Raw genomic sequence first — 23691 nt, 5'->3', positions numbered from 1 at the left:
ATATATATATATATATATATATATATATATATATATATATATATGATCCTACCTGCACCAAGTGATCCCTAACTTATGTAATTAGTTAGAAAAAAAATTAAATAAATAAAAAATGAGGATCCCATGGGTACTTATCTGGCTTTGGCTGGAAGATGTCCAGGTAGTATCTGGAGGCAGGTATGGGTCCAGGTGAAGTGGATGGCTGGGTGACACGACCACATGGCCTTAACTACCTGGTAGGGGTAGTGTAGCAGGAGTCGAGGTTTTGGTATCACATATAGACAGAGTCAGCAAGACAAGGCTTGTCGTCCTCCATGGCCTTGTGGGGGGTGTATGGTGCCACCTTGAAACTTCTGGGAGGACCTGGAGTGACAGCGTCTCCCTGGGCCTGGTCTCCTTGACTCGTGGTTGCCTCTGGTCTCTCCTTAACTTGTGGTTGCCTCTTGTTGGCTTGTGATTGCCTCTCCTTCTTCAACTCTCCTCTACACTCTCTCTTCTAGTTGTTGGTGAGATATAGCCTGTGTCCTGGCTGTGGGTGCCTCCTCAACAAGGATTGAAGGCCACTGCGCAGCTCAGAGGACAACCACCAACATCTTGTCTGTATGAAGGTCAGGGCCAGAGAGTGAGGATGGTCACTTAGACAGGAAAACAGCAGTGATATTACTCCATGCTGTATTCAGCCGCTGCTGATTGGTCACCATGAGTTTCTGCACTACTTAATTCTTCTATGCTCATATGTTAGGTGAATTAGCAAAACTGGACAAATTCATTGTGCATTAGCAATGGCAAAGTCACATGTCACACCTCTAAAAACCATGACAATTCCCAAACTAGAACTAACAGCAGCAGTTGTGTCAGTTTGGATTCATAAACTCCTAAAGGGAGAACTTGAATACAATAATGTTGAAGAAATATTTTGGACAGACAGCAAAGTAGTCCTTGGTTACATTGCAAATTATTCAAAAGAGATTTCATGTATATGTTGCAAATAGAGTAGAAACAATTAGAGATCACTCTTCACCAGATCAGAGGAAATTTGTAGAGACACAGAATAACCCCGCAGATCATGACAGCAGGTGAACTTTGTAATAGCAAGATCTGGTGGAATTCCTTGGGTAACAGTGAAATTGATAACTATCCTCAGTACAAAGTCATAAATGAAAATAACCCTTAAGTGAAGAAAGTTGTATCTATGTTCTGCAGAAGATATTCTAACACATACAACATGGTCAGATCTCACAACCTTAGTCAAACGATACCTCTCTCCTTTTTTTATCACACTGATGGATCCTGTGAACACCATGTGGGGTGTACCTAGTGCTCCGCACTTGAATATAGCCCAAACGATCCCAGCTGCAAAAAAGTATGAACCATGGGCCAGGCACTAAGGCCCATGTCACCTTTAGGTGGCAATGTCCACACAGGCACAAACACACAACCTGTTTCTCTCTGTCAGCTCTGAGCTGTGTGGTGATCTGCAACCCTTGTTGAGGGGGACTCCCGAAACCATGGCACGGGCAACACCTTGCCAGCGTCTGCAAGAGATAGACGGAGAAGGGTTCACCCTTGTGCAGCGGCAGCACTGCAAGGCCCCTGCTGCCTCCTATGCTAATGACACGCATGAACAACTTCTGAGAAACAGGCACGAATTCACACTGGTGAACACAGTGTTGGATGATCATACCACAGGAAGTAAGTCTCAATTCTTAGAGCAATTCCACATTTTTAAATTCATGAATGTTGTGATAAAGAGATATGTGTATAGTGCAATACTTTATTATTTTATCACACGTAGAATGTGTACAAATTGTTTTTTGTAATTGCTAGCCTCCAATCAAGGTAACTTTCCAGACAGTTTGTGTGGATTAGAATGGTGCTGGTATCTGATTTCATTAGTATTGAGTCCCAATAACCTGAGGAGAGAATAGAAAAATTAGCACTCATAATTATCATTCTAAAACATAGGTTTTACACTTAGTACTAAGGTCAGCATTAGTTATTTGATGGTAATCTGCTCAGTTTGGCAAATCTTTCTTTTCTAAATCTATCCTTTGGACCTTATTTCATGTCACCTTTCATCTATCTAATAGCATTCTATCCACCAATTCAAAATAGGTACTTAGCATACAATTCTGACTGACTCCACTTTAGAAGACAAAACAATCACAATCTATCTGTTCTCATCAGTCTCAGGTATGATCAGTTCCTTATGTGTTAGGACATCTTTCATAGCAGCATTACATATCCATCTTTCAAAAAGTTTTTTTCAGTACATCAATTTTCATAGTTCATATTACATAAACCTTAACCTTCATGATGTGTACGCTTCACCATATTTATGACTAGAAAAGACAAATTTTTAGTGAAGGGACCAATTTCTAATTTTTTGCTAGCCAACCTAACTCACTATGAGGTACATTCTTGCTTTATCCCTTACATCAATCATATCACTCTGACGTCATCATTTGCACATTCAAGGGGTTCATTTCTAATACCAATGCTTCCTATCTTTGGCTTCATTGGTCTGATTTCAATTACACATCCAGAACAGTTACTCAACAACTGATCACATCCACATCATGAATCAAATATTTTTCCCTCTCTTTATACGGGGTGTCCCGTGAGTTAAGGTACAAGTGTGGTGACAGTAACGTAAATTATTTTATTGTAATGACTATCTTGGTCCATTGTTACTAATGGTTATTGTTGATAATATTTATATTATTGTTGCCTTGTTTAGTTTCACTCATGTTTTGTCATATAACAAAGCTTCAGTGTTTCATACATTAGTTTACTTTGTAGCTGTGTCTGCCCACCAAGTCATTCAGCTCCTGGCAAATACACAGTTTACTTCTGACTACCATATACTGTCACCCTCAATACAGTATTAAGAAACATCCTTGCTGGACTTCATTTTACCCACTCCGTCACTGAAGTACTATACACACACCACACATACTTCGGGATTTGATAATTCAAGTAATTCTAAATCAAAAATACTCTATACACATATGCTGTGTTTTGGTTTATTTTGCAAGAAATTAACGTATAAATTGTGTGTTCAGGAACTGCTTGCTTGGGCGGGCCTTCCCCTCCTTTCTTCCCTCCTTGGCTGACTATGTACTTAAGTGGTACTGTGGGGCATTAGGTGATAATTTTTTGTGTACAATCTATGCAGTCAAAGCCTTACAGGAAACAGTTAGCAAATGACAGATTAAATTTTTGTATCTATCAGTAAAGAAAATGTACAGTGGTTGTTAAGTGCTCCTTTTTAAACATAATGGCAATGCACTGCAACTGTCACTCTTACAGCTTTGAGTTTATCTTCTGCAGGAACATTCTTCATCATCTATCTGCTCACACTTCTTTTTGATTATTATTATTATTATTATCATTATTATTATTATTATGGATTCCATAAAGGATGATTCACTGGCAATGTTCTAGACTTCCATACTGAATCTCAGTTATCCTCTCTTGGGGATTTCAGCAAAACTTTTGTTTTCTTAGACATATCAAAAGCCTCTGATAGTTTGGCACTACAAAAAATATGGCTGCTACTACTTTTATGGCCATACTCTAATTCTTGTGCTAGATATTATAACAGATTTTCCAGACCAAAATTAAATTCAGGACTTCTAATCAGTAATTTCCCAAAATCTACAATTACATAAACCTGAACCCATTTTAAGTGAAAAGGGATACAATTAGTTACACAAGTTTCACAACTGGTGAACCAATGGTTGGGAAGAGAATAGTGTACTTTGGTTTTGTACTTTCATTGCTTTCTATATTCTTTTATTTATTCTTTTCATTTCTGGGTATTTCTTGGATAGTATTTCTTATGCGTATGAAAGCATCTGCTTAAAATATCTGCATAATAATAATACTTACTTGTAGTCTGAAATGAGGGAAGCAATTGTGTCATCCTTCGTGGCCAACAGACTACGCAGGTGCGAAGACTCTCTAGTGGAGCGTCTCCATGCTGCTCTGGCTGCCTTCATGGCGCCATCCCTCTCTGCCACTCGTCCACTCCACACAAGGCGCTCCTCCTGTTCAATCAAAATGTTAAAAGTAGAAAGCAGTGTGTGTATTTAACTAGCTGTAATGTATGGGAGGGGAGCAATGCCCATGCTGTCCCATCTTTGTATCTCATGGTGTCTAACACGGCCTTAAATTCATGTATCATTTCTGCACACGCAACTTCCTCATGCAGTCTATTCCATATATCTACTAGTCTATGAGGAAAGCTGTTCATTTTCATATTCCTTCTGTAACTATCTTTTTTTATCTTCCTTCCATGTCCTCTTGTATCTCTCATGTTCTTCATGATTCTATAAATTACCATCAAGTCTCCTCTTTCCCTTCTTTGTTCCAGCATTGTCAATTCCAGTTTTGAAACTCTCTCCTCATATGACATTTCTGACAAACTTGAAGCCAATTTTGTCGCTGCTCTTTGAATCCTTCCAGATTTTCCGATATTCCTTTTTGTGCTTTGGTGACCACAATGCTGCTGCACATTCCAGTCTTGGCCTTATCAGAGTGACAGCCAGTTTTTTTACTATTTCTTCATCCATGTGGGTAAATGCCACACTTATATTTTTCAATAGGTTGTAAGTCTCTCCAAAAATTTTATTTGTGTGTTTCTCAGGTGACATATATGATATGAATACTCCCAGATCTCTTTCAAATTTTTATTTCTTTATTATCTCTCCTCCAAGTTTATATTGCCCTGAAATCCTCTGCTTGCTCTTTTCAAATGCCATTTCACTGCATTTCTTGATGTTGTGTGTGTGTGTGTGTGTGTGTTTACAGGGTTCGAGCAGGGCCCATAGTGTCCTGTCTCCATATCTATATTTATCCAGCATTTCTTTAAATTTATGCATGTTTACTGTTGTAACAACCTCTTTATTTGGACCATTCTAGATATCCACAGTTCTTTGTGGAAAACTGTACTTCTTGATGTCCCTCAAACACTTCCTGATCTTTAAGTGCCCTCTCATCCGTCCAGCTTCAACTTACTATTTTATACATCATTGTTAGATCTCCTCTTTCTCTTCTAACTTGCAAAGTTGACAGTCCCACTTCCTTCAATCTCTCTTCATGTGTTAGGACTTTCAGCTCTCGTACCATCCCTGTAGCTGCCCTCTGAATCCTTTCCAACTTCTTTATATCTTTCTTTATATATGGAAACCACACCACTGCTGCATATTCCAGCCTGGAACATAGCATAGTGGCTATAATCTTTTCATCATAGTCTTATCCATGTAATGAAATGCCACCCTAATAATTGTTAACATTCTGTACGTCAAGGCAAATATCTTACTTATATGCCGTTCTGGGGTCAGGGTATCTTGAATAACCACTCCTTCTTGCTCTTAATTATTACTTCCTCCCCCATTTTATAGTCCCATGCAAGTCTTCTTTTACTCTTTCCCATTTCCATCACATGGGATTTCTTAACACTGAATTCCAATTTCCACTTCTTGCTCCACCCATAAATCTTGATATCTCTTTGTAACTCCATACAATCAACATGGCTCTTTATTACTCTTAACAATTTTGCATCACCAGCAAACATATTATTGGTGTATATTTGGAACATAATGGGTGCTAACACTGACCCCTATGGTACTCTGGTTGTTATATTGCTTCAACTTGAACAGGTGTCCCTGATCACAGTTACCATTTCTTTATCTTTAAAGTAGTCTTTCATCCATTTTAGCATTGTCCCCCTCAGTCCTCCTATAATAATTATGTTCCATCTTCCAAAATAGTCTTTTATGCAGAACTTTATCAAAAGTGTGTGTGTGTGTGTGTGTGTACATAGAAATAGAAATACCTTACCTTTAACTTCTGTGAGAGTGCTCCTACAGCTGCACTACGTAAAGTCACCTCCTTGCAAAGTTGTTCTTTTTCTTTCTTGTGAATCGTTACAGCATCCAACAGCTTTTCACGGTCTTCAAGCAGCTCACTGCGAGAAATAAAACTAAGCATATGTAAACTCCATCCAAGGAGGAGGCAGTAGACACCTGCCGAAACGATAATTACTCCCAGTGAGGTCTAAAGCACTGTTCAGGGGGTGCTGTGAACTTATCATTAAACCCAGCTGTGACCTCACTGAACGTTTCCCTTTGTGTCTCACAACACAAGGGGGTAGTCACAGCCTGCCCTCTAAAGACAACTCTCTTCCTCCACACAAAACTACAAGCACCTAATAACACACACACCCTTTACTCAAAAAATTTTAAAATCATGGCGACTCCTACACCAGCCTCGGAGTCCCCATCTGGGGAGGGGACCATAAATGTCCCCAGGTCGGACTGCCTTTCCGTCGACGACCCTAAGTGTCTTGACACCCCCCTCAACTTTTTCTTCATTAACTTCTGCAACATTCGCGGTCTAAGATCTAATTTTCAATCTGTAGAACACCACCTCTCCTCTTCTAAACCTCATCTTCTTTTCCTCACTGAAACTCAGGTGTCTGAGGCAACTGACAGTAGCCCCTTTTCTGTTCCCTCCTACTTTCTCTATCCTCATTTTCGATCCAAAGCTGGATGCTGCGTTTATGTGCACAATGACTTAACCTGCTCTCGTGCCCACGCTCTTGAATCTTCCGAGTTTTCCACCATCTGGCTACGACTACAGAGTCATTCTCATACTAAATTTATCTGTGCTGTATACCTCTCTCCTAACTCCTCTGACTATAAGAAATTCTTTGACTACTTAACTTCCAAAGTGGAGCACACTCTGACCCTCTTCCCTTTTGCAGAGATCTCCATTCTTGGAGACTTCAATGTTCACCACCAGCTTTGGCTTTCCTCTCCCTACAACTTTGCTATTCTCCATGACCTAGAGCAATTGGTGCAACACCCTACTCGTATTCCTGACCGTCTTGGAGATACGCCCAACATTCTTGACCTTTTCCTGACCTCTAATCCTTCTGCTTATGCTGTCACCCTTTCTTCTCCGTTGGGCTCCTCCGATCACAATCTCATATCTTTATCTTGTCCTATCACTCCAATCCCTCCTCAGGATCCTCCTAAGCAAAGGTGCCTCTGGCGTTTTGCCTCTGCTAGTTGGGGGGACCTGAGGAGGTATTTTGCTGATTTTTCTTGGAATGACTACTGCTTCCGTGTCACAGACCCGTCTTTGTGTGCTGAGCGCATAACAGAGGTGATAGTGTCTGGCATGGAGGCGTACATTCCTCACTCTTTTTCTCGTCCTAAACCTTCTAAACCTTGGTTTAACACAGCTTGTTCTCGTGCTATACATGATAGAGAGGTGGCCCACAAAAGGTACTTAAGCCTTCCTTCACCAGAATCTCATGCACTTTATATTTCTGCCCGGAACCATGCCAAGTCTGTTCTCCAACTAGCCAAAAACTCCTTCATTAACAGAAAATGTCAAAACCTTTCAAGATCTAACTCCCCTCGTGATTTCTGGCATCTAGCCAAAAATATCTCCAATAACTTTGCTTCTTCTTCTTTCCCTCCTCTACTTCAACCAGATGGCACCACTGCTATCACATCTATTTCTAAAGCTGAACTCTTTGCTCAAACCTTTGCTAAAAACTCTACCTTGGACGATTCTGGGCTTGTTCCTCCCTCTCCTCCACCCTCTGACTACTTCATGCCACGTATTAAAATTCTTCGTAATGATGTTTTCCATGCCCTCGCTGGCCTAAACCCTCGGAAGGCTTATGGACCTGATGGGGTCCCTCCTATTGTTCTCCGAAACTGTGCCTCCGTGCTTGCACCTTGCCTAGTCAAACTCTTTCAGCTCTGTCTGTCAACATCTACCTTTCCTTCTTGCTGGAAGTTTGCCTACATTCAACCTGTTCCTAAAAAGGGTGACCGCTCTAATCCCTCAAACTACCGTCCTATTGCTTTAATTTCCTGCTTATCTAAAGTTTTTGAATCTATCCTCAACAGGAAGATTCTTAAACATCTATCACTTCACAACCTTCTATCTGATCGCCAGTATGGGTTCCGTCAAGGCCGCTGTACTGGTGATCTTCTGGCTTTCCTTACTGAGTCTTGGTCATCCTCTTTTAGAGACTTTGGTGAAACTTTTGCTGTTGCCTTGGATATATCAAAAGCTTTTGATAGAGTCTGGCACAAAGCTTTGATTTCAAAACTACCCTCCTACGGTTTCTATCCTTCTCTCTGTAACTTCATCTCAAGTTTCCTTTCTGACCGTTCTATTGCTGCTGTGGTAGACGGTCACTGTTCTTCTCCTAAATCTATTAACAGTGGTGTTCCTCAGGGTTCTGTCCTGTCACCCACTCTCTTCTTATTATTCATTAATGATCTTCTAAACCAAACTTCTTGTCCTATCCACTCCTATGCTGATGATACCATCCTGCACTTTTCCACGTCTTTTCATAGACGTCCAACCCTTCAGGAGGTAAACATATCACGCAGGGAAGCCACAGAACGCCTGACATCTGATCTTTCTAAAATTTCTGATTGGGGCAGAGCAAACTTGGTATTGTTCAATGCCTCAAAAACTCAATTCCTCCATCTATCAACTCGACACAATCTTCCAGACAACTATCCCCTCTTCTTCAATGACACTCAACTGTCCCCCTCTTCTACACTGAACATCCTCGGTCTGTCCTTTACTTATAATCTGAACTGGAAACTTCACATCTCATCTCTAGCTAAAACAGCTTCTATGAAGTTAGGTGTTCTGAGACGTCTCCGCCAGTTTTTCTCACCCCCCCAGCTGCTAACTCTGTACAAGGGCCTTATCCGTCCATGTATGGAGTATGCTTCACATGTCTGGGGGGGTTCCACTCATACTGCTCTTCTAGACAGGGTGGAATCAAAAGCTTTTCGTCTCATCAACTCCTCTCCTCTAACTGACTGTCTTCAGCCCCTCTCTCACCGCCGCAATGTTGCATATCTAGCTGTCTTCTACCGAGATTTTCATGCCAACTGCTCTTCTGATCTTGCTAACTGCATGCCTCCCCTCATTCCGCGGCCTTGCTGCACAAGACTTTCTTCTTTCTCTCACCCCTATTCTGTCCACCTCTCTAACGCAAGAGTTAACCAGTATTCTCAATCATTTATCCCTTTCTCTGGTAAACTCTGGAACTCCTTGCCTGCTTCTGTATTTCCACCTTCCTATGACTTGAATTCCTTCAAGAGGGAGGTTTCAAGACACTTATCCACCAATTTTTGACCACTGCTTTGACCCTTTTAAGGGACTGGCATTTCAGTGGGCATTTTTTTTATTAGATTTTTGTTGCCCTTGGCCAGTATCCTTCCTACATAAAAAAAAAAAAAAAAAAAAAAAAAAAAAAAAAATTATATACACAAACCTTATCACGAAACCATACACATGAAGATACTACAATATCATTAATTTTTTCAGAACAAAGCTAACCTAAAAGATCAAGGACAAGAAAAATTATGGAACTAATTCACACACTTTACACACAAAAGGTATATACAGCCTGGTAGCACAGTGGTTAGTGCACCTGACTCACAATCAGGAGGGCCTGGGTTTGAATCCCAGGTCAGGTTAGAAGTCTTTGGGCAGACTTTTTTGCAGTGTAGACCCTGTTCACCTAGCAGTGATTAGGTGTAAGTTGGGAGTTATGACTCACTGCTAGGTAGGAAAAACAAACTCTGAATAGAAAAATGCCCAGAGTGTGGTCTGTTCATCATGAGCCTGGTCTACAAGGTTGACCGGCACCATCTGGCAGCCACAGTATCAAATTGTTAGATACTTCCTTAGGGTTAAATGTATATTTAAGATGTTGTATGTATGTTAGTATATAAGCATATAACATGTGGACTTTCAGATGTAAAGCTGTAAGATTAATAAACCAAATATTATTATTATTATTATTATTATTATTATTATTATTATTATTATTATTATTATTATTATTATTATTATTATGAGTTATATTTACAGAAAATCAATTTCCCCTGAACTAATATATATATATATATATATATATATATATATATATATATATATATATATATATATATATATATATATATATATATATATATATATATATATATATATATATATATATATATATATATATATATATATATATTTTTTTTTTTTTTTATGTAGTATATATTTGTCTATTTTGATGTTGCAGATGGCTGACCATAACACATGAGTCTCCCCTCTGATCATAACCTTCCATCATGAGGTGATAAAGGAATATCATACTACTTCATTACAATCTAAATGTAAAAGGAAAACATAAAAACACTACTGCTTCTGCCATTGTTGTAAAACACTAACAATGAAATCATTAACTTATGAATGAATGCATGAAATGAGAAAAACCAAGTTATATTATCGAAATTTTATGACTAATAACTGCACAAAGTAACTAAAGGAAGAAAGAAGGAAAAGACTGATATAGTGAGGATCTTAGAAATAACACAAACCAGCTGAGATCACAAGATGTATATCCTGTTCTGCTTTACTAAATAATAGATGAAAAAAAGTAATTCCAAGGTCCTGTGACTTTGCTCAAGTTACCCCCCCAAAAAAAAAATATATAAAAGAAAGTAAAATGATATAAGACAATGGAAAACTTTGTCACCTGCAGATTGAGGCAAGAGCCTTGAGGCGTGTGTGGGTGAGTCGAGCAGTTACCTGCAAGGCTTTCAGAGAACGGTTCCTGTGGTCTATGTGACTTTCACACTTCCTGTAAAATCAAAATTTCAATTGCATTTATTCCCAAATTTTCACACAATCCAAATATTTTTGATAAACAGGAGACTCATTTCATCACATGCACAAACCTAACCATCTATCAATGGTATGAATATACTTTGTCACATGAACACATACATGAAATACACACACACACACACACACACACACACACACACAAACACACACACACACACACACACATCACACACACACACACACACACACATTATATATATATATATATATATATATATATATATATATATATATATATATATATATATATATATATATATATATATATATATATATATATATATATATATATATATATATATATATATATATATAAATAATAAATTTCATAGCCTTAGATAGCAAGGCTTGCTTTGTATCTGAAGTTTTGCTTTCAATAAAAGTGTAGATATGCAGTACCTTAGAGATCCTTTTAGTCCTGAGACTTGACCCCGTAGTCTATGAAGGCTGGCAGATGTGTCAGTAAGTTTCTCAGCTAAGTTCTGCTTTTCACTTCTAACTGCATAAATTTTTCCTTTCATGCTTCCAGATTCTTGTTTGTAAGCTTTACGCAGCTCCTCAAACAATCTAGAAGGTGTGAAAATTTTTTTAAAGAGCAATAAAAAAGAAAAAAATAAATATAATGAACAATAATCCCTAAAGAGAGAGAAATATGACATTCTTTTGCCCTCATTCCATTGGTTTTGATGTTCATATATCAAAAGTATCATGTTAAATTCTAGTTCTTTCTTGGAAACCACCTCAGAAGGGTGACTGCCAGTACACATGAACCTTGTAGTGAAAGGGATCAAGAAGAGAAAGAAATCTTCCAGAATGATGCTGATAAGTATTAACATAGTTTTGTAATAAAAGCAGATGTAGTACTGCCAAGAGATCTGAATGCTAGACTGGAGACCGTAATGATACTTAAAAGTTTAAATGATATGCATGATACGCCCAGAAGAAATTAGTGGAAAAAGCATGCTCTTGTTGCATGTCCTGCTGTCTTGGAAGACCATAAACATATACATGTGATTGCCTTGTTTCTGATAATCCGTTTTACAGGGATGATGGCCTTATAAAAGCTGATAGCTATCTTACTCCACCAAAATTTAAGCAAATGCCTCATGTACTTTTGTAATTCATGTTTCATCTTGACATTAGTTAGCTTTTATTATCAACAGCTCATTTGTTGTTCTGTTAATTAAGAAGGAAACGTTTGAAGAAACCTTTGACACTCCTTCACAGCCATATGATGTTCCTGCTGTGGAACTGAGCCCTGCAGTTGGTCATGAAGGGAACTACATTTCTTTTCCAGCTGCATGCACTTTGTTTTCCAAGTACCAAGTTCAGAGCTCAAGCTGTGGTTTTGAAGTTCATATTCCTCAATCTTATGCTTCAAAGCTTGTACTGCAAAAGGAGAGAGAAAAAAGAAAATCTCATATAATTACACAACATTATGTTCTATATATATATATACAAAGTAAAAAGATATTACTTGGGATGCCATACAACAACAGTGAATGAATATACATTAAATATCTGCCATGTTGGCAATGAAAAATATGAGTATGTTATATAATTCATGATTATAGAATACTATATAAATAACCATGCTTCTTATAGTTTTCATGCTATTCATATACATATTATCTGTATTTTTACAAGAATGGTTCATCACCACCAAATTACCATTATTATTTTCTTATACAGGGATGCCAGCCAGAGTCCGCCCCCCTGGACAATTTTCCCCCAGACATTTTCCCCTCTGAGGTTGAGGTATTCCCCACAGGACAAATTCCCCCCCTGGACATATTCCCTCCTGGATACATTCCCCCCTGGGCATATTCCCCTCTGGATGTTTTCCCCTGCAAACATCCCCTCCCTCCTATTTGATTTACACACTACAGCATTTGTTATATTGAGTTACTTTTGCATTTGGCTAGCATCCCATTCAATATGAAAACAAAGCAGTTTAGAGAGTCTTGTTTCAGTTCAAACAGTGTTTCATGTCTCGTTATCGTCACCCTGACACTGAATCTCAAGTTAGTTCCTGCCACAGCCCTTGCATGACATGGAAGTACTGAAAACAAGTAGAGGAGCAAACAAAATTTGCTATGAAGGCTACATGTACACTAAGAGAGATATGAAAAAGACACACATTCAATGGGAGTGTATGCAGAGAAAAAGCAGACCATGCAAGCTTGACTTTAGATGATGTGAGAGTAACTGTGGTCCATAGTCATGACAGTGATCATTCTAGTGTTGAAGCAGAGAAGTTTCAATGCAGTAATCATGAAAAAGCAAAAATATCAAGAGAAAACACTGCTTGTATACTCCTGAGCCTGTGAGAGTACATCTAGGAAATCAAGAATCAGTGAAAAGAAATATCCGACATCAGAGGCAGGGTTCACTTCCAAAGGACCCGGTATTGCAGAGAGAATTTCACGTTCCTGATGAATGGTCAACAACAGGCGGTGAGCACCCACAACCCTTCCTAATACATGACAGTGGGCCACAGTCTTCAAACAGAATACTTGTTTTTGCAGCTGACAAAGTACTGCAACACTTATCTCTGTCTGATAAGTGGTACATGGGTGGATATTTTTCCTTAGCCCCCAGTATATTCATGCAGCTGTATGTTATTCATGTGCCATTGGGTAATATGGCAGTTTCAGCTGTTTATGAATTGTTGCCAAACAAACAACAATGGTTATGAAGCACTCATCAAAGCAATACAGTAAAATCCCTCTCATCCGGCATTCGAGTATCCAGCAGCTTCAAGTATCCGGCACATTTTTCCCCAAGCCTTAAAATCAATAAAAAATCAATGTGTACTCATAAAATCGATTAAATTATGATTAATTATGAGGACGGCACAATCCCCGAGTTCCAAAAACAGTTTAATGTTAAGGATGCGATATTCATGGCTTTACTTGCTTGGCTAGACGTTAAAAGGCAAACATTGATGCGATGTTGGCGCAAATTGTACCCTTTGATGATGTGTGATGATGAGGATGATGAGGAGTTTGAAGGGTTTGTAGGTGGTATGAAAAATTCGGTGGTGAGCAAGCTGAGGGAAATGGGGGGAAATGTGCAACTTAAAGTGACAGATGAAGCGTTACAGGAATGGGTGGACGTGGACGAAAATCAGGCCGTAACATTCACTCTCACAGACGAGGAACTTATCCACGCTGTAGTAGAAGATCATTATTAGAAAATTAGTGATGATAGTGATGATGATGATGATGATAATGAGCCTAAACTAACTTGGGAACAGGCTGCAAAACACATAGCTGGCTTTGTCAGGTTTGCTGAGCTGTGCACATACATGTCAACCCGAGATGTTATGACCCTTCACTGCATTGAGAATGAGTTTTTGCCGCAAAGAAGGAGCTGCAAACAAGGAGACATTAGAAACTATTTTAAAGTAGCTTGTAAGGGAAAAGAAGTGGGGCAAACAAGTACAGAATCTGATGATGCTGATGACCCAGAGGGTGTTGAATGAGTGTGGGGAGTGAAAAAGTGTCACAAACACTCGTACATTTTCATATCTTTATTGTATGCTATACATGTTGGCTAATATTGAATAAAGCAAATAAGTGTATACGTACTTTATTTTTGTAATCCATCAACTTATTTATAAGAGGAAAGTATTAAAGAGAATGTTAGTACAGTAGTATTGTGTGTTGGTGAGTGTGAGGTGACAGCGCGGGTAGCGACGCGCGGCATGGTGATCAGCTGATCTTTGTTATGGTAAGATGTGTGAGTGTAGGGTGGTGATTGTGGACATAATTTCACTTCTATTCAAGTATCCGGCATGTCGGCGGTCCCGTTGATGCCAGATAAGAGGGATTTTACTGTAGCAGACACATGTGAGGAATTGTGATTCACTCCTGATCCAACTGTTATTGTCACGGAATTTGAGACATCTGCCATGAATGCTATTCAAGTAGTCTTCAGTCACCATGTCAGAACACAGGGCTGCTTCTATCATCTAACTTAGAGTACTTGGAAGAAAATTGAAGAACTTGGCCTTGTCCAACGATACAGAAATGAAGAAGAAATTAAACACTTTGTTGGCATGCTCAATGGTGTAGCATTTTTACCCTTGGCTGACGTTGAGGAGGGAATGGAACTCCTGAAAACTGCAACTCCTGAAGGGCTAGAGGAACTAGTTCATTATTTTGATCTGACTTATGTATCTGGAAGTATTAGTCGTGTACAGCCATTACAGAATAATGTTCTATCATTATGACTTCGGTGCCATCTACCTCTCTTTCCTCCACAAACTTGGAATGTGCACGATGTTACACTGGCAGGAGGAAATCATACAAACAACATGTACGAGAGCTGGAATAATGCCTTCTCTCACTTGGTTGGTCACAAACATCCATCTTTGTGGACTCTAACTGATACATTAAGGAAAGACTATGCTTTAGTGTAACTTGCCTTGCTTCAACAAGAATGTGGTCTCCAACCACCAAAAAAACAAGTCAAACAGTCCACAAGGCAACATCAAGAGTGGTTCTTCGAGATATGCACTGCTAGACGAGATGGTCAGAAGACAGTAGCACAATCATTGAAGATTACAGGTTGCTGCATTCAGCCTTGAATACAATTGATGAATGTAATGAATACTTTCCCCCTTATTGCTCTTATGATTTTATCAACTTTTTATTGTTTAATAAAACTTAACAAGTACTGCAGATAATCTGTTGTCTTCTCTTATATATATGAATGCAATCAAAATCAATCAAATGAAAATGACAGTATTGCTAACACAACACTCATCTTTACCATATCAAACCCCTAGTGTCAATGCAGTGGCTGTCAAATATAGAAAAGTCCAAATCTGATCCTTCACTTGGTTTTATAAGCTTATTCCACTACGCTGTAAGTATGTCTAACCCACATGCCCGGTTGCACACTCTGGAAAAAGAACTACCACTACATTTCCTGCATATTTTAATAAAAAATAAATAAATAAATAAAAGTAAAATAAAATAAAATAGATGAAGCAAAAAACTGAAAAGTACCTCCTCTTCATTTTCACTCTTATGATGACACATTACATAGCTATCTTATCTCAACCATCTCTGTTTAGTGAGAATGTCAGCCTAGAACATAGACACACATGAAAGTCAATAAGGTTAACACAGCCTTTAAAAGATATGGCCTCACATTGGTGTTGTTGCTGAGCATCAACCTGCTTGTTATGCTGCTTTTGTCGCTGCAACTCCTCCACCAACAGTTCTCGTTCCTCCAACAGCAATCTGGCATCTGCTGCAACCATTTCTGCCTCTTCTGCTCCCAATGGAACCTCAAAAAATAATACAAGTATGTCTCATTGAATATAATGTTATATTTTTCCATACAACTCCATCAAGAACACTTGTACTCTGTAATGTCAAAAAGTTTACATGTGTATTCTGTATGTCAGGAAGTTTACATTTGTACTGTGTGTGTCAAAAAGTTTGGGTCTGGCCACTGGTAAAACTTTTCTGCTTTGTCATCATTTAGTTGTTTCACAGAGGATGATATTTCAAGGTTCTGACTTTATTGATTGCAGAAATGAGTTAAGGTTTCTTTCCTTTTCTGCTATGGGTCACCTTGTACTTCTTCCCCCCCACTAAAAGTTCAAAGTTTAACTTCAAGTATCACAATAACATTATAGCTTGGCCATGGTATGAAATTAAATTCAGGACATGAAGTGGATGCCTACCTGTGACTGCAACTTCTCCAGACGTGCATGGAGCTTTTCATTCTCAGCAGTGATGGAATCTACCTGCACCATGAAATCTCCCAGCTTTTCATTACTGTTTCTGGAGTTTGAATGAAAAATCTTACATACAATCAGAAACACTAATGTGCAGCCTTAACATTAAAAGGTGAAGTCAGTGAACACATATAAGTCATGGAACGGAGATTTGAATTCAAACTTTATACTCCGATGACTCCAAGGAAAAATCAGAGAGAGAGAGAGAGAGAGAGAGAGAGAGAGAGAGAGAGAGAGAGAGAGAGAGAGAGAGAGAGAGAGAGAGAGAGAGAGAGAGAGAGAGAGAGAGAGAGAGAGAGAGAGAGAGAGAGAGAGAGAGAGAGAGAGAGAGAGAGAGAGAGAGAGAGAGAGAGAGAGAGAGAGAGAGAGAGAGAGAGAGGAAAAAAAAAATCAAAAGCAGGGTGCTCAAAACATTAAAAATTATTCAAATCATTGACAAACCTAACAAAGAAATTTAATGATTTATGGTGACAGATTTGAATAAATAAATATAGAAAAAAATAAAGAAATAAAATAAGTAAATAATAGATAAAACATAATAATAGTAATAATAATAATAATAATAAAAATAATAATAATAATAATAATAATAATAATAATAATAATAATAATAATAATAATAATAATAATAAACAAAATACACATGGATAAAAATGGTGAACTGAGACCAGTCAGCCAAAACATCCATTCTTCACTAGTAATTTAAGACTGAATGTGTTCTTACTTGATAGTGGTGTCCCTTTCCAGCAATAATTCATCATAAGCTTGCAGCAACCCAGAGAGCTTATACAAACTGGAATTACTAATTTCCTTTTTACTTGGTACAGTTTCTCCTGGTGGAAGCTTTCCATGTTTTATGTGGTACCTGAAAATATTGTGAAATTAATCATTTCATACATAATCCTGAACATTATTTGACAGAGTGGCACCTCACATTTTCTCTCTTAATTGACAATCCTTGTGCAAAGATCAGCAATCAGTGCTCAATCATACAGCTGATTTATCTGTGACACATCCCTTTCCCATATCTGACCTTAATAGCTAATCAATTTTACTTCTATACTGGCAACAAGATGGTTTAGAAAAAGTGAATACATATGGGAAATGTGGATATGATGCATCTTTCTATTCTAACTTAATGAAAATGAACTCTTGCAGTCCATCACACTGTATACTAGAGTACAAGTAACAGATGCAGTAACTACATTTGTATGTTTTTACCTATTCAGTTCTTCATTCAGCCTTTTCAGGATATCCTTCAAAACGTCTGTGTCATCCTTCAAGTCACCAACCTCCTGTTTCAGTTTGTCAATTTGTTTAATACTTTCATTTTTGTGCTGTTGTAAGGTTTTCTCTAGTGTGCTCTTTTCAGTGGTCACCTCTTGAACCTGCTTCCTCAAATTTTTAACTTGATGTTTTAATGAATCAATTGATATAATATCTGCAGCATCATGGACTTCATCACCTATATCTGAAATTAAAAGACAGTATGAGTACACATTTAATAATATACATAGAGACTATTTCCTGATATGCACTAATATTTCATATTCAGAAGTATTCAGACAAGAGAATTAGGATTATTATGACTTAAGGTTGTGCTAAGCATCAAAAGGTTGTGCTAAACATCAATTTCATTAAAGATGATTCTCTCTCTCTCTCTCTCTCTCTCTCTCTCTCTCTCTCTCTCTCTCTCTCTCTCTCTCTCTCTCTCTCTCTCTCTCTCTCTCTCTCTCTCTCTCTCACTATAATATATATATGGTTTTACAGTCATGAAGACAAATGCTTTCTCTTCTTCCCAAGTCCATACTACTCACTTTTTCTTTTTATTTATAAAACCATCTAGTCATCACTTACATTGTGCAAGCCAATGACAACTTCCAGTGTCCCATTACAAGTGTACACAATCAATTACAAATAAACAAATCTTACCTATATGTATAACTTTACAGTCATGATCCCAATGGCATGCATCAGTATAATAGGAATTATTTTTCAATATAACAACCTAAATCAAAAATAAATTATGAACATCTAACAAACATTAAGTGATTTGGAAGAAAAATTTGTAAGATTTACATTTCCCTTGTGTATACTGGGATGGAGAAAAAACAGTGAGATCTTGCATCTCTATCTGAAAGAGGGCAATTACTCACTAGGGGAAAACCTTTAACAACCTGAAGAAGACATGTGTCTCAGCAAGCAAACAGGTAAGCCTAAGTTACATACCTATCAGTATTTGCCCAATTTTTTTTTCTTTTGTTAATGTGCACTGTTCTCTTCAATCACTTCTTCTAGTCTAATCCAGGTAAATACCTATACTTCTATTGGGTAAGCTGTACTTTTCTGTCACTCAAATTATCTCTCTTTCCCCAGCTTTACTTGTGTCCATTCAAATATTTAGCCCATTTTTGTCCCTGCAGTAACAAATATTTTCTATTTCTTGAGTCTACACTATTACATACATAGTAATTAGGTCTCCCCTTTTCTTTTTCCTTCAAGTATTTCTATCTCAAGTCTTTTCTCATATAGTTTCTAACTCTTGCACAATTATAACTGTTATTCTGACTTTTTTTCTTTTTTTTTAACTGGACCAACTTCAGCGTATTCAAAATTTATCTAACCTTTGTGATTATTTTCTTCATGTCTTTTTACAAAAGAAAAAGCCACCCTACATCCCTACATCCTGCACATCTCAAAATATCTTGTTTGCTTTTTTTTTTTGGAGGGGAGGGGAACAAGGTATTCTTTATCACTATTCTGAGATTTTTTCTTTCACCTATGATAATATATAACTTCCCAACTTATGTCCATGTAGGTCTGTATCTTCTCTTTCTTAATTGTAATAGGAAATGCATGTGCATTAAATTTAATTTCCCATTTTGTGCTTTAATTACATATTTTATGTAAATCATATTGCAGATCCTCACATTCTCAGTACACTTATACCCACCAAAATGCCCCCACACAAGCAAGACAACAAAAACTTTATCGAGAGAGAGAGAGAGAGAGAGAGAGAGAGAGGAGAGAGAGAGAGAGAGAGAGAGAGAGAGAGAGAGAGAGAGAGAGAGAGAGAGAGAGAGGAGGAGAGGAGAGAGGAGAGAGAGAGAGAGAGAGAGAGAGAGAGAGAGAGAGAGAGAGAGAGAGAGAGCAAAAACTATTTCACTCAACTAGAACTTCAGTTTTCATTACAAATGCATAGTGAAAAATTAACTTTCAATGAGTAATGAATAAGTAATTATGTGATTTTGTCTTTTTATCATTCTTATGATACATTTTAAGCAAATTATTAGGTATATAAAAAAAAATTATGCAAAATGCTTTAAACTAAAATTATTAAAAGTTTCATAGAATAACAAGATGACAAAAAAAAAAAAAGCACCTTCTGACACATTGTGATGTCCCCTGAGGAAATGAGACAGTTTGTTGTATTCTCGATACAGCTGCTCCATGCGGGCAACCACAGCTGCCTGCCCTCCTTCAGCCATATCTCTTCTGCTGAGGTGACACACTCTACTCCTTGAAGACAAAGTTTTAAATAAATTATAAATCTCTCTCTCTCTCTCTCTCTCTCTCTCTCTCTCTCTCTCTCTCTCTCTCTCACACACACACACACACACACACACACACACACACACACACACACACACACACACACACACACACACACACACACACAAGGATTTGTGCTGGCTCCAATTATGTATGCTATATATGTAAATTATATGGATGAGGGTATAGACAGTTATATGAATTTCTTTGCTAATGACACAAAACTATTGAGAAAAAAAAGTAAGTGTGGGAAAAGACTGCAGAATATTGCAACAAGATCTTGACAAACTTTGGGAATGTAGCCAAAAATGTTAAATGGACTTTAACATCAAGAAGTGCAGCATAATAGAGTTTGGAAAGAGCAAAAACAGGGTAACAGAGGAATACAAACTTGGAGAAAGGGAAGTAAAGAAGGGAAAATTTGAAAAGGACCTAAAAATATTAATTACAGATGACATGTCATCTGATAAGCAAATTAATAAAACTGTGGGAGAAGCCTACAACCTATTGAGAAACATTAGAGTGGCATTTACATATGTAGATGAGGAAATTGTAAGAAAATATTAATCACCCTAATAAGACCAAGACTAGAATATGCAGCAGTACTGTGGTCACCCAGTACAAAAAGAATATTAAAAAGCTTGAAAGAATCCAAAGGGCAAAAACAAAATTGGCCCTAACTTTATCTGAATTAACTTACAAGGAAAAACTGTCAAGACTTGATTTATCAATGCTGGAACAAAGAAGGGAAAGAGGTGACTTGTTAACAGTCTATAGAATCATGAGGAACATGGAGGTTCTTTACCAAAATGGGACACAAGGGATACAAGAGGACATGGAAGGAAGCTCAAAAAAGATAATTATAGAAGAAATTTAAAGAACAGCTTTCCCCCACAGGGTAGTGGACATATGGAATGGACTGGATAAAGCAATAGTATATGCAAAGATAGTACATGATTTTAAGACCATAATAGACACTAAGAGATACAAAGATGGGATAACATGAGCATAACTCCCCTCCTGTACAATACAACTAGGTAAATACACACACACACACACACACACACACACACACACACACACACACACACACACACACACACACACACACACACACACACACACACACACACACCTGGCTGATAAAATTCACAGTCTGGTGGTGACATCACTATCACAGGGAAGAGCACCAAAAGATTGGAAGAGAGCAAATATTACACTAATATTCAAAGGAGGAAATAAGGAAAACCCACTATATTATAGACCAGTGTCCTTGACTAGTGTTGTAGGAAAACTATGTGAAAGAACAATAAACAAAAGATGGATGGAACACTTGAAAAGTTTTGGTAAATTGTCAATTTGGATTTAGGAGGGGAAGATCATGCTCTATGAACTTATTATCCTTTTATTCAAGAGTAGTTGATATTGTGCAGAAGAGAGACGAATGGGTGGATGGTGTCTACTTAGACTTGAAGAAATATATATATAATATATATATATATATATATATATATATATATATATATATATATATATATATATATATATATATATATATATATATATATATATATATATATATATATATATATATATATATATATATATATATATATATATATATATATATATATATATATATATATATATATATATATATATATATATATATATATATATATATATATATATATATATATATATATATATATATATATATATAAGTTCAACCATAGATTGTAATAGCAAAAATCACAATGGAAATGTCAATGGGGTTTCAGTATACTTTTACTCTTACACCAGTTTCAACATGACTTTTCTTATCCTTCTTATCAGATTGAGCTTCTTATTCTAATTTGAACCCCATGTATACCTACCACAAATTATTTATAATGCTGACAGCAATTTTTAAAGATTTATCTGTTTTGGGGGAAGCAAGGTCACTCACTCCTGTGACAACACTCAAAAGTGACACACCCACTTGTTATGGAAAGGTGGGAACTGATCTTCCCCAGTGAAGGTGTGTTCATTTGTATGTGCATATGTCTCATCTGTTGCACAAGTGTGAAATTAGTCACAGTAATTAGTTCTTTTGTTTGAGAATGCAGCTGCTGGCTAATTGAAAATCTAGAATTAATTTAGCCAGTCATAGCATTTATTTCATCCTGACAAGAGAAAAGCAACTCAATTTAAAATATTTAAATTAGTTTGAGGAAGATGTCTGTCAGCAGTGGGTGTCACCTCAATTATTTCCAGTGCATCACCAGATTTTATGGAGATACATAAAGTAACAACTTCATATTCATTTCTTAGCTTTGCCAGTCAGGTTAGACTAGTCTGGTTAGGTTAGACTAATTAAGTTAGGTTAGATCAAGTTAGTTTAGGTAGGTTATGTTAGTTTTGTTAGGTTAGGTTAGTTTCAATAGGTTAGGTTTGTTTAGTTAGGTTAGATTAGTTTGGTTGGGTTGTTAGTTTGGCTAGCTTAGTGTTGTTAGGATGGCTGTGGTGGTGTCAGCCACCTGGCAGCCACAGGCAACTGTCAACCAATCCTCTCAGGGAAACATTATTAGTGAGTGTAACTGCTCTGTTACTTATCTGAGGGCAAATTTTTATTTATTTTTTTTTGGGGGGGGATTAGATTTTGGTCTGTTTTATATTAATCTGCTTTTTGCTTTTATTACAATACTTTAGTTTCTGATGGGGGATAAAATAAAAAAAACTAATGATTTGCAGGAAAAAAACAACATACAGATTAATTGAAAGCAGGTAGAAAACCACCAGAAAAAAAAATAATAATCTCGTCCGGACAGGTGCAAGAGTAAAAATTTACCGGGGTGTCTTGTGTTATCCTGAGATGTATATACTGTACATACTTACCTGGTGGCTGGCTGTAACTGTAACTTTCATATAAAAGTAATTTAATCAAGAATACAAAAATGACAGGGAAAAGTAACGCCTGTGGTTCATTGACACCAAGTAAATAATATCAGTGTAAATTCTAGAATTTACGCACCACTACCAACGCTTCCTTACCTGGCATGCCGCACGTCTCAGGCACTCGCATTGTTCATTTTGGCTTACTCAGCTGACTTATTTCAGTTGCTTCACAAAAGCCATGTCTAATCCTAATAGGAACGTTCTCATGGATATGCTTTATCACTGACAAGTCGTCACCGAAACATATTACGTGTCACCTGCCTGCGATGACAGCTCAACCAAATGCTTTCTTTGAATGGTATTTGTTTACATGTCTGTAAACTATTTCGGCTCACTGTGCCTAGTTAGATTTCCTTCACAAAATAATTATATAAAAAAAGTTTTTTCCCCTAAAACTTCCATTCCTTCTTTTTTTTGGGGGGCCTAAATCATCCAAAACGAAACTCAAGGAAACCGAAACACCGGAAGATTCGAATTCCTCAAGCACGTGCTTTCCACCACATGTAAGTCGTGTAAGAGATGCCAGTGTATGATAATGACACTATTCACGGGATTACTATTCAATTGAGCGTCTGGTTGGCAGCTGAAGGGGTTTGCGGGTTTTGTGTGTTTGCACACAAAAACACCGTTCGTGAACCGATGCAAAAACTGCTCGAAATATGGCTGCTATCATAGATATAGAACTTATACCTCCACGGCTGCTA

At 37.4% G+C, this 23691-nt stretch overlaps 1 protein-coding gene and 1 non-coding gene across 4 annotated transcripts; one reads left to right on the top strand and one right to left on the bottom strand.

Annotated features, from left to right (window-relative positions):
* Nucleotides 1-55: 55 nt before the first annotated feature.
* On the bottom strand, nt 56-23300 carry LOC135103394 (centrosomal protein of 89 kDa-like). Of its 3 annotated transcripts, XM_064009543.1 has the most exons (13): nt 23084-23300; nt 19881-20017; nt 17720-17969; nt 17223-17363; nt 16445-16544; nt 15904-16042; nt 11949-12129; nt 11140-11307; nt 10589-10693; nt 5848-5974; nt 3895-4052; nt 1440-1535; nt 56-598 (listed from the first exon to the last, which is right to left on the bottom strand). In XM_064009543.1, the coding sequence occupies exons 2-13, from the start codon at nt 19984-19986 to the stop codon at nt 544-546; spliced, it is 1626 nt and encodes a 541-aa protein (XP_063865613.1). In that variant the 5' UTR covers nt 19987-20017; nt 23084-23300; the 3' UTR covers nt 56-543. The 3 variants fall into 3 exon arrangements, with proteins under 3 accessions (XP_063865613.1, XP_063865633.1, XP_063865623.1); XM_064009563.1 differs by lacking the exon at nt 1440-1535 and having other exon boundaries at nt 57-598; XM_064009553.1 differs by lacking the exons at nt 56-598; nt 1440-1535 and adding an exon at nt 1762-1913.
* Nucleotides 9461-9534, top strand: Trnav-cac (transfer RNA valine (anticodon CAC)). Its single transcript has one exon. It is a non-coding gene; the product is annotated as a tRNA-Val (tRNA).
* Nucleotides 23301-23691: the final 391 nt, after the last annotated feature.

Source organism: Scylla paramamosain, chromosome 1 (assembly GCF_035594125.1).
Source record: "Scylla paramamosain isolate STU-SP2022 chromosome 1, ASM3559412v1, whole genome shotgun sequence".
Classification (NCBI taxonomy): domain Eukaryota; kingdom Metazoa; phylum Arthropoda; class Malacostraca; order Decapoda; family Portunidae; genus Scylla; species Scylla paramamosain.
The sequence above is the reverse complement of the archived record's forward strand: the minus strand, read 5'-3'. Positions and strand labels throughout refer to the sequence as shown.

Excerpts from the sequence above, each read along its gene's own strand:
- LOC135103394 (XM_064009543.1), bottom strand. The coding sequence starts at position 19,986 with ATGGCTGAAGGAGGGCAGGCAGCTGTGGTTGCCCGCATGGAGCAGCTG. Across the intron at positions 16,043-16,444 it reads TGGAGAAGTTGCAGTCACAG|GTTCCATTGGGAGCAGAAGA; the intron begins GTAGGCATCCAC and ends TTATTTTTTGAG. Across the intron at positions 599-1,439 it reads GAGCTGACAGAGAGAAACAG|ACAAGATGTTGGTGGTTGTC; the intron begins GTTGTGTGTTTG and ends ACCTTCATACAG.